Here is an 18,545-nt window from a genome sequence, read left to right on the forward strand (position 1 = left end):
TTTTTCCAGTAATGTTGCTTTTTTGGAGCTTTTTCCACAGACCAACTCTCCATACAGAATCGAACGCCTTACTAAAATCGATGAACGTACAATAAAGTTTTTTTCCTAATGAAAAATATATTGAGATTAAAGAATACAATACAAACATGTTATCGGTTGTAGAATGACCCTTTCTAAACCCAGCTTGTGCACTGCTTATCAGGTCAAATTCGTCAGAAATTTTATTTAAACGATTATTAATAACCGAAGTGAAAACTTTGCCAAGGCACGAGACTAAAGTGATCGCTCTATAATTATCCGGATCTTTTGGATCGCCTTTGTTTTTATATACTGGTTTTATAATACCGATCTTCCACACATCTGGTATAGACGCAGTATTCAGAATAAGGTTAAATATTTTTTGATAAATTGGTAAAAATACATCCATTGTACTTTTTAGATATTCATTTAGGATTTGATCTATACCAGAGGCTTTACTATTCTTCAAATTGATTAAAGAAGTCAAGTGATATATGGAATATACAATTTCGTCACAACGTTGTGCAGGTAATCAATACAAATTGCTCATCAATCATAGCTTGACAAAGGGACCAGTCGGTCTTGAAACGTATCCACACTTTTACCTCGGGAGAGCCACGGGTTAGGCAAACAAAAACATCACCCCTCGGGTTGGAGATTTCTCTGTTACACTCTCAATGTAGGGAAAGTTTCTATTAATCTCACACCGTTAAAAGTGTGTAAACACCTGTCCAGGGTGGGAGAAATCCTTGTATCACCCTAGGGTTGAGACTGGGGAATTCCCCTATTCATCAAAATGGTATGACGTCACGTCAACAATCCGTAGCCTGTAACGTTAACATTACATTGTGTATATGATACACAATGAATGAACAGGATAAGAGAAAAAGAATCATTCACACCCCTGAGGGTGAGATAGGGGGATCTCAACCCTCGGAGAAAGATTCTTAAGTTGCCAAACACTCGGCAGAACCTCGTGTTTGGCAAATTAAGAATATTCCAGTTGAGATCCCCCTTGAGTTGAGACCCCCCTTGAGTTGAGATCCCCCTTGAGTTGAGATCCGCGTTGAGTTGAGACCCCCCTTGAGTTGAGATCCCCCGTGAGTTGAGATCCCCGTTGAGTTGAGATCCCCGTTGAGTTGAGGCCCCCCTTGAGTTGAGATCCCCGTGGAGTTGAGATCCCCCGTTGAGTTGAGATCCCCCTTGAGTTGAGACCCCCCTTGAGTTGAGATCCCCTTTGAGTTGAGACCCCCCTTGAGTTGAGATCCCCCTTGAGTTGAGGTCCCCGTTGAGTTGAGACCCCCCTTGAGTTGAGATCCCCTTTGAGTTGAGACCCCCCTTGAGTTGAGATCCCCGTTGAGTTGAGACCCCCCTTGAGTTGAGATCCCCCTATTACACCCCAAAGGGGTGAGAGATTCTATTAATCTGACGCACACACATACATTTGTCCTGGGTATGCCCCAGACAAACATACCCGTGGAGTTCCATGAAAGTCTGACAGTAAATACAGCCCCCAAACTGATGATAAAGACTTTGACAAAAGGGCGGACGGACAGACAGACAGACAAACGGACAAACAGACAAACGGACAAACGGACAAACGGACAAACAGACAAACCGAACAAAAGGGCGGACGGACAGACAGACAAACGGACAAACAGACAAACGGACAAACAGACAAACAGACAAACGGACAAACAGACAAACAGACAAACAGACAAACAGACAAACGGACAAACAGACAAACCGAACAAAAGTATGCCGGTAATATTTCCACGTAGCACAGCGGTAGGTTTTAATTGTGTCAAAACAAGAAAAGACCATAAATGTAGTATTTTGATCTGGGCAGCAGTGAGTCTTATTATAACAAGAGATCCCAGAGGGATCCTGGCGCCCACCATTTTGCCATCCTTATTAGTTCTATGTCGGTTCGATCTCTTTCTCTTCTTTTCTCTTTTTTGTTTGATTGAGTCATGTAAACAGTTAAACAATTAAGGACCAAGGAAAACCTACAGAACAAAATTGAGAAAGATATTTCCAGTATTTCCTGAGAAATATCGAAAACAAACATTCACACATCTAGAGACCCAGGGGAACCTATATATGAAATTTGAGAAAGATACACTAGATATTTTCATGTCGGCCATTTTGTTTATCAGAACAGTCTCAAAAATTAACTTGCACAGCTACAGAGCAAGGGGAACTTACATATCAAATTTGAGCAAGATTCCTCCAGGACTTCCTGAGAAATAGCTATAAAAATTATGTACAATCGAAATCCAAGATGGGCGCCCATCAGCCATTTTGTTTATCAGAGTCGTCTCAAAATTGAACATGCACACCTTAAGAGCAAGGGAAACCTACTGATCATATAATCTTGCTATTTTTAAAATTACACCCTGTCAATTTGCTATGCATGGACTGACATATCTAAAATAAAAAAAATACATGATTATCATTTCTTTATTTGCTCCAAACTACAGTGTATCTGTTTAATTATTGGTCAATTCGGAATTAAATAAGCACATGTACAAAAGCAAGCAAGGATTACATTGCTTGCCTTTGACCAACACTTTTCAAAATACATATACGTCTTATTAGGATATCATTGATGATACAATGTTATCAATTAATATGTAACAGGAACGAGAGTAGTGTGCTTCAACCGGAGGTCGAACCCGCGATCCCTAGGTTCCTAGTCGGACGCTCTACAACTGAGCTATAGGGAAATTCCCTTTAGCTCGAAGCTAGACGGCGACCTTAATCCTATGTACAATTAAAATCTGCCACACTACTCCCCCCTTTTTTCAAATGTGTTCGACAAATCGACAAAACTTTCACACAAAGCAATACAAAGGTTTTTTTTATAATCTAATTGACATAACTTGTAGCGAGAAGTACCTTTAAATTGTATTTGAAATGTATTGCAATCTGACATCTATTTCGAAATCACTGTTAATTTAATGGAGGGCAATTATGTTGGTGGTGTAATTTCATTGTATAAAATATCACAACAAAGACACAACGTAACTGCATTGGTAAACGCAAAACCCCACTACATCATTTTCCTTACTCAAAAGCTCAGGGAGCTGTAATGCTAGTTTCCATAAACTATATGGACAAATTATATTATGAATAAGTCGAAATCGGAGCATGAGAACGGTTTCATGAATATAGGCACCGGTGTTTCGAAAAGGTAAACTGTAAGCATCTTCTGTTTTATAAACGGCACCCATCATATAAATCTAGTTCAAATGTAACGTCCTCAAAACGAGAATGGGGGTAGTGACTATGAAACAAACAACACCGAATCATCTCACACAGATGCATGCAAGTTTAATGTCTGATGAGTAAAAAAAAGCGATGAACTGTAAATCTCCCTCTTTAATTTTTTTTCTTATGCCATTGGTTCTGCAAAGAGATATACAAGTTGGCAGTAAATATTGAAATAAGAAAATATGAAGAAAAAGGTTATTACCAATCGTTTATATTACCAATCATGTTAAGAAAACATACAATTGCTTCGACACTTTTCTTATAAGTTTGGGATGATGTCAACATCCATAGACGTCCAAGGTAAGTGCAAGTACTGAAACACGTTTTTTCACCAATGCATATATGTTTAAATTATAATCAGGGGTTACCTTCATCCGATTGCCGTAAAACCTATATATCACATGTACATGTACGGTTTCATCTTTCATGACTTTTACTAATTCAATTGGATTTTCATTGATATGAAATGATAATCTTATTGTGGGAGGAAGCCGGAGAACTCGGAGAAAGCCCACGTGGTTGGGCAGGTTACCTCATACCTTTTCATGTCCGATCGGGGAATCAAACCCCGGCCGCCTTGGTGAAAGGCGAGCGCGTTATCCACTGCGCCATCCGACCACCCTGTCACAGGTAAGAACCCATAACCTTCCCCTCATAAGACCACCCTGTCACAGGTCAGAACCCATAACCTTCCCCTCATCCGACAACCCTGTCACAGGCCAGAACCCATAACCTTCCCCTCATACTACCACCCTGTCACAGGTCAGAACCCTTAACCTTCCCCTCATACGCCCACCCTGTCACAGGTCAGAACCCATAACCTTCCTCTCATACGACCACCCTGTCACAGGTCAGAACCCATAACCTTCCCCTCATACGCCCACCCTGTCACAGGTCAGAACCTATAACCTTCCTCTCATACGACCACCCTGTCACAGGTCAGAACCCATAACCTTCCCCTCATAGCTTAACACTAAAGTCAAATGTAAGGTAACGCCAAGTAAGGTGTTAGAAAAAGAACAAGTAGTTAGAAAGGAGACACAGTGTGATGATCCCGAGTGTTTCAATGGATAGAGTGTATTTATTCTGGTCGATTTCGTGTCTCCGAGCAGAATGCACAAAAACAATCCCCAACTCTGCAGGGGGTCCCAACATCAGTCGCCTTGCTGTTACGAAAATTTCACGGGAAAGGCATTCGGTTTGGTTTAGTTTTATTTTGTTTAACAAACGTCCTATCAACAAATCGAAGGCCAGGGAAAAGTTTATAATTCCTGAAAGTAGCAATGTGTTGATTAAAATCGTTTCAAACACTGAAAGTTTTACTCTTTCAAATCTTTTTCAAACATTTCAGACACAGAATGTACGCGGAACACTGAGAGGTTCATATTTTTCTATATTCTTATTTTTTTGCTGTGTTGAAAATACTTATAATAATAGCTAGAGATGCAAATTTGGCTTAGATATACGAAGAAACCAGGCTGAAAAATCGTCTCGTACTATTTTGCTTGATCTGTAAAAATGGAAAAAATACGGACATGATTTTGAACAACAATTAAAAACCCACAACAGAATATATATGATCGATATATAATTACTATAATTACCCTGTGTTTGAAATGTGATGTACTATGAACATCATATATCCATATGTTTAATAGACAAACGAGTTTTCCTGCATAAGTCTGATATACTGTACTAACTGCGCACTTATAACTGAAATAAGCTGTAACCAAACGCTGATCGTTAAACGGGAGGTAACTCGCATGTTTCGGAAAGAATCAGATAAAATCAAAAACACTCACCAAAAACTGTCAGGTAAAAATTTCGAATAAAATCAATCATGTTTTGTCTGTGACTAGTTATCATAAGTTACTAATCGGCACGCAGTGTGAAAAATAATACCGTCGCTGAAAAAAGTTTGGGCTCGTTTTCGTGGTCTAGAAAAATCATTATTTATTTCGACATCTACATAACACTAACTGTAAGTTTTCATCTGAGTCGTTAGGTATAGATTGATCATGGGGAATAAACACACACGCAACTATTCATCCAAACCGAAATGGCACAGATGTGATATTGACATCTATCAATGATGTATAGACAAACTGCTTGGTAAGTTGTACACCACTCCGTGTACTACCAAACAAAGAATGGAGGATAAAGCTTAATGTCTGCTGAAACGTCGGCCATTCCTCCCTGTAGGACCAGCGGTACTAGAGGGAAGGGACTTTGGAACGAGGACATACAGTATGCAAGCATGGCACAGAGACAAACTACAGCGGACGTGAGGAATGATCAGAGGTTATTCTACCATATAATTAACAAACAGAGGGCGACCCAAGTAGGTAAAGTCAGCACCATACATTTTGACGGAGTCCCTATATTTTGGGACGAGGATATTCTACAGGGGTGGACTTCACGCTTTGCGAGTCTGGCTACGCCCAAGGACATGGACTGCTTTGACGCCGCACATAAAGCACTTGTAGAAATGGAACTAGTTGCTATATGGAAGGCTAGGGGGTGGGAGCCTCAAGCTGACCCTATCTCATACACTCCAGAAGAGGTTACAGTATCAATCAAGAAACTAAACAACAAGAAGGCCCCAGACTGCCAAGGCCTAACTGCGGAGCATCTTAAACTCGGTGGGAATAAGCTCATAACTATTCTAACAGATTTTATCAACACCATAGTAAAGACACGCATTATACCAGTAGTAAGGAAGACTGGGATTATTACTCCAGTGCCAAAGAAAGGTAAAGATCTATCGTTACCTGGGAACTATCGTTGGCCAAGTGAGCTTATGCCGTGGTGCTGGCATCCGTCGTCAATATTTCATGAATGAATGACCTTGACTTATATTCAAGGTCACATGGGTCAAATATGTTAAAAACTTTAAAGGACTTCTGAATAATCATAAGGCCTAGAATGTTGATATTTGTTTAGTAGCATGCTTGGATGAAGGGCTATCAAGCTTTTTTCATTTGACTGACCTTGGCCCACTTTCAAGGTCACATTTAGTCAAATATTTATAAACATTTAAATTACCTTAACAGGTTCTTTTGAATGACTTATAGTTGTAAATACTATTTTTTTGCCTGTAGATTTATTTCAGATCACTTTTAAGGTTACAATTGTGAGATTAATAGCAGGTGAGCGATGCAGGCCCATTGGGCCTCTTGTTCATGTTAATGACTGACCCACTTTCTAGGTCACATGGTCAAACGTGCATAAACCTTTAATTGACCACATCTCAATAAACAAAAAGTCTCGGATGGTGATAATTGACAAGTTGCATGCTGACATGAAGGGCTATAAAATGTGTTCAACTCAATGACCTTGTTAGACTTTTAAGGTCACAGGAGTCATTGTGTTTAAATCTTTTAAACAACTTCTGAATAACCAAACAGCATAGAGTGAAGATATTTTGCCAGTAGCATACTCAGATGAAGACGTATCAATTGTTTCATGTTAATGACCTTGACCCACTTTTAAGGTCACTAATGGTTAAATGCATATACACCATTAAGTAACCTCATCTCAATAAACAAAAGGTTTAGGGTTGTGATATTTGGCAAGTTGCATGCTGAGATGAAGGGCTATACAAATGTTTTCAGCTCAATGACCTTGGTAGAATTTTAAGGTCACAGGGGTCATTGTTTTTAAATCCTTTTTCATGTTCTTTTGAATGACCTCCGGTCATGATTTTAGCCCACTTTAGTGTAACATGTCAGAGTGTTGGTGGGGAATCAAAATTTTACAAATGGAGGGCCTGACCCCACCCCTCCAAAGTGACTGAAGGGTGGGGAAAAAGAAGTAATTTGGCCGTACTGATTTAAGCGGCATCTTCTCTTTAACAAAGTGATGGGTATCAACCCTATTTGGTTAGAAGCATTTTTAGGCGGCGAACATTTAAAATTGTACCAGTTTCTAGCCCTAATATCTGAGGGATGGGTCAAACAAGAAATTTTAACTGTGACATGGAAATCCCTACCCTAAAACCATGTTTACAATTGCTGAGCATAAAAAAACCCACAAACATGAGATATTAATTGACCCCGGGACCTGGCCCCTCCCCTTGGTCATTAATTTGTTCATCCATACCATAACTTTGAAACTGTTGAGATCCCAACCCCATAACCATATAAAGCATTGCTGGGCATCAAGAGGCGAACACAATCGTAATATGATAATTTACCCTAGGGTTTGGCCCCACCCCTAGAGACTTTATTCATGAGCCACAACTTTGAAACAGTTGAAATCAACCCATAACCATATATAACATTGTTAGGAAACAAGAGACGAACACAATCATAATATAATAAGTGACCCTGGGGTCTGGCCAAATCCCGAGGGACTCTATTCCTGAGCCATAACTTTGAAACAGTTAAGATCAACCCATAACCATATATAACATATATATAGAAAAAATAAAATTAACGACCGACTAAAAAACTAGCTGCTTTAACCCTTCACAGGGCTCTTTAGATTTATTCAACATATATATATATATATATATATATATATTGCTGGAAAACAAGAGATAGACTCACTTAGAATATTAAATTTTACCCTGGGTTCTGTCCCCGTCCTTCAAGACTTAGTCCCTGGGTCATAACTTTCAAACAGTGGGTATCCCAACCCCATATATATATACCATTACTGGACATCAGGAGGCATAAACAATCATGAAAATAATATTGATTCTTGGGTCAGGCCCCATCCCTAAGGAATTAATTTCTGGGCCATAACTTTGAAACAGTCGAGATCCCCACCCCATAACCATTTATACGTTTTATAGACATATTAAAGAGATAAACACAGCTATATATATTATAATTTAGACTACGTTACCATAATTTATGCCATGGATTTATAACTTAGATGGTATTTCATTAAGTAAGGCCATGAATTAATGTAGGATGTGTTCTGTAAAATTAGATGTAATTAAGTTTAAGTAAACTAGATTGTTTTTTCAAAACCTTGATGCTAAATCGAGAACTTTCTGTGTCTCCCTTTGCTTGTGTTAATTTTAAAATGTAAGTTGTACTGAGAAAACGACCTTACCGATCATTCATTTACTTCTAAGCCAGTGATTGTGATGTTACTTTTTTGCAAATCATAAAATCGTACCAGTCTTGCTTTATGTTAATCAAGTGTAATTCTCTTTACTAAATATATATATGCTATGGATACATATATTGTTACAATATTAATGTAGCTTCTCTTCTCATATTTCTGAAGTATACAATTTCATTAATTTTCTTTGTCCTAAAGAGGCCATAAAAGGATATTTGCCTCATGACACACTTTTAGATATACAAATGAACAAAACAATAGGTTGAGAAGTACGAGTTACCTCCCTTTAAATGCACGTTGTTAGTGGTAAGAATCATGAAACAATTATATATAAAAAAATAATAATAAACATATCAGTGTGTGCATGGTCATGCGTTAAATATAAAAAAACAATATCCGTGCTATGTACATCGTTAACTGTAGACTTATGCGTTTAACTTCCCATGGAATTTGACTTACTGATCCATAGTATGATTTGATTGGTTAATCGTCCCAGCACACTTGTCGCATTGACCAATCAAAGAGAACCATACTCTCTATTTTAGGCACGATGTACAAAATGGCAGTCAGTATAAAAACACAACTGGTCGGGGGCAAACCGCTCAAAAGTTTTCTGAGAAAATGCATATCTGTATCGTCTGTTGCTGTCAACAACCACCTGGACCATGCCATTACCTTATTGTTGATCGTTTGCGTTAATTTAAAGACTTTTGCTCCTCGATTTGATACTTTTGACACCACTTTCTTTCCTGAAATTGGGGTAACCCCATACCGCGTGTTGAACGGGGGTGCATCCAAGAAGTTCCGTTTTCTTGCATCCGTATTGTGTCAGTCGAGTTTCTTGACTCAATGTGCTCCAGGACTGACTTATGACCCAGTTTAGCGTTCCAAGCGATTGTCACTTTTCAAGATAAGTGATTCTGGCGAGCCATATGTGAAAAATTTGGTATGGTGTTTACATACTGACGAATAGATGAACCGTCCAAAATGTCGACAAGGTTAGTTTTCGTTTTAACATTTGCAATTTGTGTATTTATTACATGTACACTTTTAATGTAGGATGGTTGCCGTGCAGTATAAAGTTTGTCAACACCATATTCATATTCAGGATATAGTGTAGCTTCCTGTTGTCAAGTGCAGAAAGTGCCCAGCCCTGTAACACAATAGGACAACCAGATGAAAAGATTTCCTCATGAGTCATGAACTGAAAAAGATCCTATATGTACATATGATATGCATGTGTGTAATAGTCTGATAGATGGCCAAAAATAATATTGAGGCAGTGAGGAAGTCAATCATTTCCATTAAAGGGTTACTGTTGACAATAATTTTAATACAGAAAGCGAAATCAATACTATTGTGAGAATAAATTTCCAAAATGTAAGACGTAATATTTAGTTTTCCTTGCACAGCTTTTTGTGTCTGGTTTTGGTACAGTTGAGAGACAGGTTTCAGATCAACAAAGTAAGTATAAAAATGTAGAATGTGTGTTATTTATAAAACCAAAAGATGCATAAAAGATGGTGTTCAATGGAATAAATACAACTGTTGCCCTTCCAGAGCTATACCCCAAGATCTTTAAAATGTATATTTGACTTTTAGTGGCCAGTGATCATAACCAATTCCATCAGTTCATTATATTGTAACCAGAGACGAAAAATACGCCGCCAAACCCGGATGCGATCCCAGGATCCTCCAAACTCAAGACTGACGCTCAACCAAATGAGCTACCTGGTCGTCATTGATCGACCAGTCCAGTTCCACTACATACCTCCTTCCTTTTTCGATGTCTTTGCCCCTGAAGACAACACTATTTACAATCCAGGTTCGGGTATTCCCTTGCTAAATATTCCCCTAGTACTTTAAACAAGGGTTGGTCATGTTAGGCACCACTGTAAAAGGAGAGAAAAAGTACAGCTGGGCCATGATTTAAACTTCAGGCCCTTAAAACTCTAGTACTAGTACTAGAGTTTTAATATAATACCCAGTCTCCTCTTCCCCAGCCGGGTATTAAATTGATCCCATGCCTTGTAATTGAGCAAGCCTGGTGTGAATCACACTGGGGCGATTTTGGAATTAACGGACAGCACTTTGGTTTGCATCCATAAATGAGTATGTAATATGAATTATTTCTGTTGAGATATTATGTAACTTGAAGTTAAACTCTGCTTTAAATGTCGTTAAATTATCAAGTCAACATAGCAAGGGCAATGGAACTCTGAATTGACTGCCATGTTGGAAACTTACTTTCCCCCTTCCAATATAGGTCTGACGTCTATATAAAGGTGTTGTGACCGGATATGAAAACATGGTGGCATCAGTATACAAATGTACGTAGTAGTAGTATTTTTGGCCTTGCAGGAAATAATTAGAAACAGATTATTGAGATAACATCATGCATGATCTATCATGGCGGTTGTCTCTATTCCCCCCCCCCTCCCCCACAAGACTGTTTTGGCTAATTTCATGAAAGAGTTTTTTATTAGTAAGGATTCGTCATTTCAACAATTATGCAATATTTTGATAATATTATACTCAAATGCGGAGTGAATTATATGAATTCTTACAGATTAGCACTTTTGATTTTGCTTTATACGTTGACATAGGATTGATAACTGGGGCAAATTTTTGCAGTTATGTTACTTAACAGACACGTCGTCCTTGCAAGGGTTAAGATCTGCTATATAATGGGGTTCACAGGTCATATGTCAAGGTCAGCTTGTCTTGGTTATTCAGGTGGCTTTTTTAACCTTACAGTGTACATATTTAAAACAACATTATATCACCCATGAAAGGGTGAACTATTAATTTTAGGTTTCAAAGGTCATAGTCTCTTAAATATTTAAATGGATAGTTACCCTTGCCGGGAGCTAGTACCTTTTCATCTGTTAAAACTTTGTACAAAGGTCAAATACAAGAATATATTGAAAGAGTTTGTGTTTCAGGGTTTCAAGGTCAGGGCCAATGTCATCATTATTATTTGCAGAAATATACTCCATTAATTTAGTGACATCACCCAAGAAACCTAATTTGTTAATATATTTTCATCCAGGAAAGATAAAATTGGAGAATACTTTAAATAAGTTGATATTTCAGAAACCAATAATTAAGGTCAAGGTCACCATCACTATTCATAGAAATTTTGTCAAGAAATGACACTTTTAATGTGCATGGGAGATTGTTTATCTGTGACATTCCTGTCATTAAGACATTTTCTATAGTTCTGTGACTTTTTCAATTCTGTATCCTCGTTGGCACACTTAGGCCATTTTTTTTTTGTCTGTTTAGGTTTGCATGGGCAAAAAAACAAGGGTAGGTAGGTCGATTTAAAAAAAAAAAAAAATGTGTACCGTGTGGTCATGCGATTATGACCCTACTATTGTATGTAAAACAAAGAATTACATAAACAAGGTTCATTTGGAGGCAAATTGTGCTCCATATGCTGACATTTAGCACCATCTGATTTTTTTGGCAAAAGCAAATAGAAAATCATCACTGATTGGATGTTTGTTTCTTTATCAAGGTAAAAAAACTACTCACATCCTTTGGACCACTCAAAGCTTTCCACTTGACTGCTTAGTTTTATTGGTACGGAACGGTACTGGTGTCTTAGAAAGTACTAAAAACGTACTGTTTTGCGTGCGTGCTAAGTTTGTGTATAATACATGGTGTACAATTTGCCTATAAATAATGCAACAAAACAGAAGTTTTGGGTCAGGGGCAAAAAGCTAGGGTCAGTCGGGAACCCTAAACAGACATGTATATTTTTTTGGCCTTACTAGATTCATGTTAGTGTCTTGTTATTTGCAGTTATATATTAGGGTCGTGCATGATATTGCTGTCTTCTTCAACCATTAAAACTTCCATCATGAAAATAGTAAATGTCAGGAAATTAAAACTGCATTGCATGTTTTCCTATGTTTAGAAACCTTAATTTGAACGAATAAGTTGCAAATTTGAGAGAAAAACATTTGAGAAAAAAAAATATTGCATTCATTTTCCATAATTTATCCAAATTCCATCATTTATCCAAATTTTCACCATGCGTTTTATTCGTTCATGAATAATTCCTGGAGAAAAATGACAAGAGAAAATGTCTCAATGCGAGGAATTGGGCAAACAATGTGCCATTCTGCATATAAATATGACTGAAGGTAGCGTAATTCTGAATACAGCTGTATATGGCACTGCAAGTGTCTTGATATACCTACCACAAATATCCACATCTAGACTTTCCTATATGCTGACAGATTTAATATAATTGGATAACCCCGGGCCATGTGATCACGCAATACATTGGTACCAGGTATTCAAGTACTTGTATATATTGCCTTATAACTTAAAGATGTCTGCTGGCTTAAATAAAGGCCTTATATAGATATATGTATATGGTGTATTCTATGTACAGTGTTCAGTGTTGTTCCATTTTTAAAACAGCAAATTAATAAATCATACATGAAAGTTGATGAAACGTTTTATTAATTATGATATATCCAGATTTAGAAAAGTTTCAAATGTCATAGATTACTGAAATGATTTTTTCACCTGGCAGGGGGGGGGGGGCTAAATTCATTATATCTGTCAAGATATAGAAAAAATGTTTTGTAGCAGGTATATCTTGAAGACACTTGTAATGCAATATATTCAGAATCACACATTTTTCCAGTAGATGTATTTTAGTTTCACACTAATGGACTAATACTGAACTGACATCTCATCACGATCCTCTAGCTTCATATTCAATTAGAATAAATTTGTATGACTGGACTGTATATATACAATAAATAACACATGGCTCACGATTGTGACATCTTTCTGCTATGTTTATTCCTAATGGAAGTAAACTTCTATAAAATAATAGAATTAAATGATAAGAGAGAAAAACGGTATGTGAAAAATATTTTATGTAAGCTGTTTAATGTTGATTATAATATCTGATATCACAATGGGTTCCACTGTCTGACAATGTCCTCGATACTCCAGGGGTTACGCTCACTTTCGCTCTCTGCACCCCTGGAATTGGTCTCGGGGAAAAAATCCCTGACCAATCGCCAGACTGATACCTGTCCTTTGAAGATTACAAAGGAGCGACGCCCGACTTCAAAGCAAGTCAATTTTTACCGTTATGTTACGCGACGACACGACCGGGAAACTCTTTTGATGTACATTAAAGGATTAAACTAGTCTTCTTGTCTCGTCCACAAGGTGGTACACACCGAGCCTTCAATTTTGCTATGACTTATTCCCGGGATGCAGAGAGCGAAAGTGAGCGTAACCCCTGGATTAGCTAGGATGCTGTCTATCCTTAACTGTACATAGTATACATTTAATATAGTATTCAAGTCCTGAATGTGTCAATATGGTGAAATTCATGTCCTGAGAATTGAACTGCTACTGAATGGAACCCTATAGCTACCAGCTGTCGGACGCAAAAACCTGATCATATCAGGTAGAGTAATATAGCTTGCATGTATACTAGTATAGTCATTTGAGTATAAATGTTGTATTGTTTCTGCAAGAGTTAATATTCATTTAGGTATCTGTCAAGTGAATTTTTACACTTGAAATGTATAGTTATATAGTCTTGATAAATCTAACGGAACTGGACTGGGTCTATCGTCGGTGACCAGATAGCTCAATTGGTAGAGTTCAAAGGGTCCCGGGTTCAAACCCCAGTCTGGCCGTGCATTTTTCCTCTCCTGTTACAGTGGTGCCATGACCAACCCTTGTTTCAAGCGTTTGGTGTATGCTTGGCAAGGGGATAGCCGAACCTGGGTTGTAAATAGTTGTGTCTTTGGGGGGGGGGGGGGGGGGGGGGGGGGGGCGAAGACTTAAAGAAAGGAGGGAGGAATGTATCGATAGATGGCGACCAGATAGCTCAATTGGTAGAGGGTCCATCTAGAGTTTGGAGGGCCCCAGGTTTGAACCCCGGTCTGGCCGTGCATTTTTCCTCTCCTGTTACATAACAATAAAATGATATTTTTTACACCTCCTGATTAGCTTGAACTGTACCATGTGACTCCTGATTAAAACTTATATTGATCGGCTGTTCAAAAAAAGCTTGGAACAAAGCTGGTGGTCCTTAAAATATGTATTGACACACATTAATTGTAACGACCTTGACACTACATGACAACAAACGGTAAAAATGACAGACGGCAGTCCTTTAACTTTGTTTTGATTGCAATCAGTTGAAATTTTCAAATTTTTAAATTGAAGATTTGCGTATATTTTAGATCCCAATACATTTGATTTTGTGGTGCATCACGATAAGAATGTCACGAATGTGGTGTTTTCCTTTATTGCAGTTTTTATAGTTATTGATATATAATAGCCTTTTGATTTGGGTTGATACATGGTGTTATCGACCTCATCAAAAGGCTATAATTGTATACTACATCTTCAATGATTAACCAATATTATGATTGCATAGCTGTCCAAGCCTCCCTCATTAGGAGGGAGACTCTCATTTTAATCCAAACTCACACAAATAAAAAAAAATCTACATCCTGTTGTCAAATGATCTCCTAGTTACTGCAGGATGTGTGTAATGATCAAAACAGGTGTCTGAATCAAATTAATGCTTTTTGGAATTATTTTGATACACATATAATAAAGGGAAAGATGAATTGAGCCAAGCAGTTTCAGTCGCGTTTCACACATTTTTACCCTCGGTGGAAATGTGGAATGAGGGAGATCTCCCTCTTTGGAGGTTTCAGAGGTAAACACCTATGCCAGATTGGTTTAAGTCAAGTCACGTAACAAAACTTAATACTCTGTTGTCAGACCTGCAATGTTGCAGAAAGGTCTTTATCTCATAGTCATACATATTCAGGACTTAGCGACATTTACTTCAAAATCCAAAATGAGGCTCACTATCACAACGTCAGAAATACACTTCAAACCATGGTCATATACATTGTACGTATATATACATTGTACATATATATACAAAAAAAGGACAAATATCTTGCAATACTAAGTGCTTTAAAAAAAAATTATGGTGAAAATCATTTCTTTTGCTCAGTATAGTTTGGTTTACAATTTCTGTCGCTGTAATAATATAATGACATTCATGTATTGAAAATTGAGGACTGTTCACTATATTGTTATTAAAGTTGAAATATTGAATAAATAGGATACTTGTAAAAATCCAGATCTGTTCTTCCCATGCATAGAATTTGTTGCTAAAATGAGAGAATCCCTTGAGCTGATCATGTCTATGAACAAACAGTTAAATATTTAGTCATTACAAGACAATTTGATAATCTAAAATATTGCTGACAAACTGATGTCAACTGTACATGTATAATCAGGCACTTGATCAAGAAAAGTGTTTCATGCTGGAAGGAAGTGGGCCCGACAGAACGATAACTATATATACTCGACATTTGTAATGTCAATTAAATAAATATCCTGTTTCTTTAAAGAACATTATATTTTGGCAACATGTATTACATCACAGTACTTGTATAAAATAATTATAAAAATTTGTTTTCGAAGTCAAACATACAAGTCAGCATTGTTGATTTAGGCCCTCATTGTAATCTGGTTTTCCCACTAAAAAGCCATGAATTTGAGTTGTTATATTTCCGATTTCTTTTCAATGTTTATTAATCTCTCAAATTCTTTTTCACAATTTTAAGCACTGTGTACAAAAATGGTTTTCCTTAACAAGGCTCCCGTGTGTACATATATATACTGTACATGGATATATACAGGCCTTTTTATGACCAAATATGGGTCAATTCCCCTCTCCAATTTTGGCATTATTTTCCCTCTATTTCAGTCAAAAATTCCCCTACTTGTAATCAAAATACTGCCACATGAATATCTGTTTTAGTTCCATTTTGTTTTTATTAGTCCCCTACCGGGAAACCGGGGGGACTATAGTTTTCCCCTCCGTCTGTCCGTCTGTCCGAAGAGGTTTGTCAGCACTCTAGAGCCTTCATTCTTTCATGGATTTTAATCAAACTTTACACACATGTAAAGAATTAAAATATCTTCAACAAGTTTGAGTTTCAAGGTCATCGGATCAAGGTCAAGGTCATTATTACTATAAATAGAAAAACTTTGTCAGCACTCTAGCGTCTTCATTCTTTCTTGGTTTTTAATCAAACTTCACACAGTCATAAAGAATTAAAATATCTTCGACAAGTTCGAGTTTCAAGGTCATCGGATCAAGGTCAAGGTCACTATTACTATAAATAGAAAATCTTTGTCAGCACTCTAGCGTCTTCATTCTTTCTTGGATTTTAATCAAACTTCACACACTCATAAAGAATTAAAATATCTTTGACAAGTTCGAGTTTCAAGGTCATCGGATCAAGGTCAAGGTCACTGTTACTATAAATAGAAAATCTTTGTCAGCACTCTAGTGTCTTCATTCTTTCATGGATTTTAATCAAACTGCACACACTCATAAAGAATTAAAATATCTTCGACAAGTTTGAGTTGGACAGGTTCGAGTTTTAAGGTCAAATGGTCAAGGTCACAGTTACTATAAATAGAAAATTTTATTTAACATTCTTCCTTGCCTGTTTATCAAACTTCACACACTTGTAAAGATACCTTTACAATCAACAAATAAGATTTCTTAGTATTTTTATTCCCTTACCGGTGAAACTGGGTGGGGGTGGCAGGGAGGGAGAAGAAAACAAGAATACCTAAAGTTTTCCTCGCTGTCTGTCCGAAGAAGTTTGTCAGCACTCTTGCGCCTTCATTCTTTCCTAGTTTTTAATCAAACTTCACATTATTGTAAAGAATTTAAATATCTTGGACAATTTCAAGGTAATCGGGGCAAGACAAGGTCACTATTACTATTTTAGAAAATCTTTGTCAGCACTCTAGTGCCTCATTCTTTCATGGATTTTAGTCAAACTTCACATTATTATAAAAAATTTCAATATATTGGACAAGTTCAAGTTTCAAGGTCCTCGGATCTAGGTTGAGGTCACTGTTGCATCTTAATAGATTGCGGGGGCCGGTAGGGGACATGTATTGCTTCAGCAATACTCAGTATGCTTGTTTTCCATCAATTCCACGACTTAGTGATTTGTTTCATTTTCCCTAATTCATAACAGCCGCACAAATGCTTCATTCTAATGCACATATATATATATATATATCTGTTGGTCAATTCAAAACGTCTATAATGAACAGCGAGAAACAAATATCAAAGATGTTATCCATGCCCCCCTCTCGTGCTCTCCCCCTGGCATCCCGCCTGCAGCTCTGGCTGGACACTGGCCATGCCCCCCTCTCGTATCTCCCCCTGGTTCTGGCCTGCAGCCCTTGCTGGACACTGGCCATGCCCCCCTCTCGTATCTCCCCCTGGCTCAGGCCTGCAGCCCTTGCTGGACAGGTCATGCGCCTACAGTGCATAGTTTTCATTATTTCAAAAAAGGATACTTAAACTTTCTATTCCTGCATTAATTCTTGATATCTGATTAAATGTACTACTGTACCTGCATTTATGCACGCCAAAAATTACCGAAAAAATTCACATGTTAAGAGTGGAAGTGAAATTAAAAGAAGGATACAAATATATTTTTATAATCTTTTTATTTTAACAATTTAAATTTTTCTCTGTTGTCGCAGATTAGATAGACTGTTTCTTCTTCTCGACACCGGCTCCACGCCCCTAATTAGGAAGTCAGCCGCTGAACAACTCGGGGAAGTTCAAAAACTCCATCCATATGAACTTAATAACCTCCTGTCCAAGGTAACGTACTGAATTTCCATCCTTTCATTTTCAATTGAAAGCATGCAGTGGCCTATGTCTTTCTCCTCCTGTATATGTAGGTGTGTGGAAATATGTGGAAACTGTGCTGCCAGCAGTCTACCATTTCATAGAAAACAAGCCCACAGGCAAATTTTATAAATTCTTATGCCTGACATAAAATCTACTAGCCCTGGGCATAAGGCTAGTGGAATTGGTGGATGATCTCATGTTTCTATTTTCCCCCCCAGGTACATGGCTACCTGCGGAGTCCGAGCTGGGAGACGAGGATTGCCGCGGGACAAGCTGTGGAAGCTATTGCCCGAAATGTCCCCAAGTGGGAGGCCAAGCTGGCCCTTAAACAAGGTAAGGTCCCCAAGTGGGAGGCCAAGCTGGCCCCTAAACAAGGTAAAGTCTCAAAGTGGGAGGCCAAGCTGGCCCCTAAACAAGGTAA

At 37.8% G+C, this 18,545-nt stretch overlaps 1 protein-coding gene across 1 annotated transcript in view; it reads left to right on the forward strand.

Moving 5' to 3' along the window:
• Nucleotides 1-8,780: 8,780 nt before the first annotated feature.
• LOC110465606 (TATA-binding protein-associated factor 172-like) overlaps nt 8,781-18,545 on the forward strand; it is a 61,709-nt gene continuing 51,944 nt past the window's right edge. Inside the window, exons 1-3 of the mRNA XM_021521546.1 lie at nt 8,781-9,368; nt 17,971-18,094; nt 18,343-18,457. Of these exons, the coding sequence (XP_021377221.1) occupies nt 9,358-9,368; nt 17,971-18,094; nt 18,343-18,457 (250 nt within the window). The 5' untranslated portion in view covers nt 8,781-9,357. The remainder of the gene's footprint in view (nt 9,369-17,970; nt 18,095-18,342; nt 18,458-18,545) is intronic.

This window comes from Mizuhopecten yessoensis, unplaced genomic scaffold (genome assembly GCF_002113885.1).
Source record: "Mizuhopecten yessoensis strain PY_sf001 unplaced genomic scaffold, ASM211388v2 scaffold11093, whole genome shotgun sequence".
Lineage (NCBI taxonomy): Eukaryota > Metazoa > Mollusca > Bivalvia > Pectinida > Pectinidae > Mizuhopecten > Mizuhopecten yessoensis.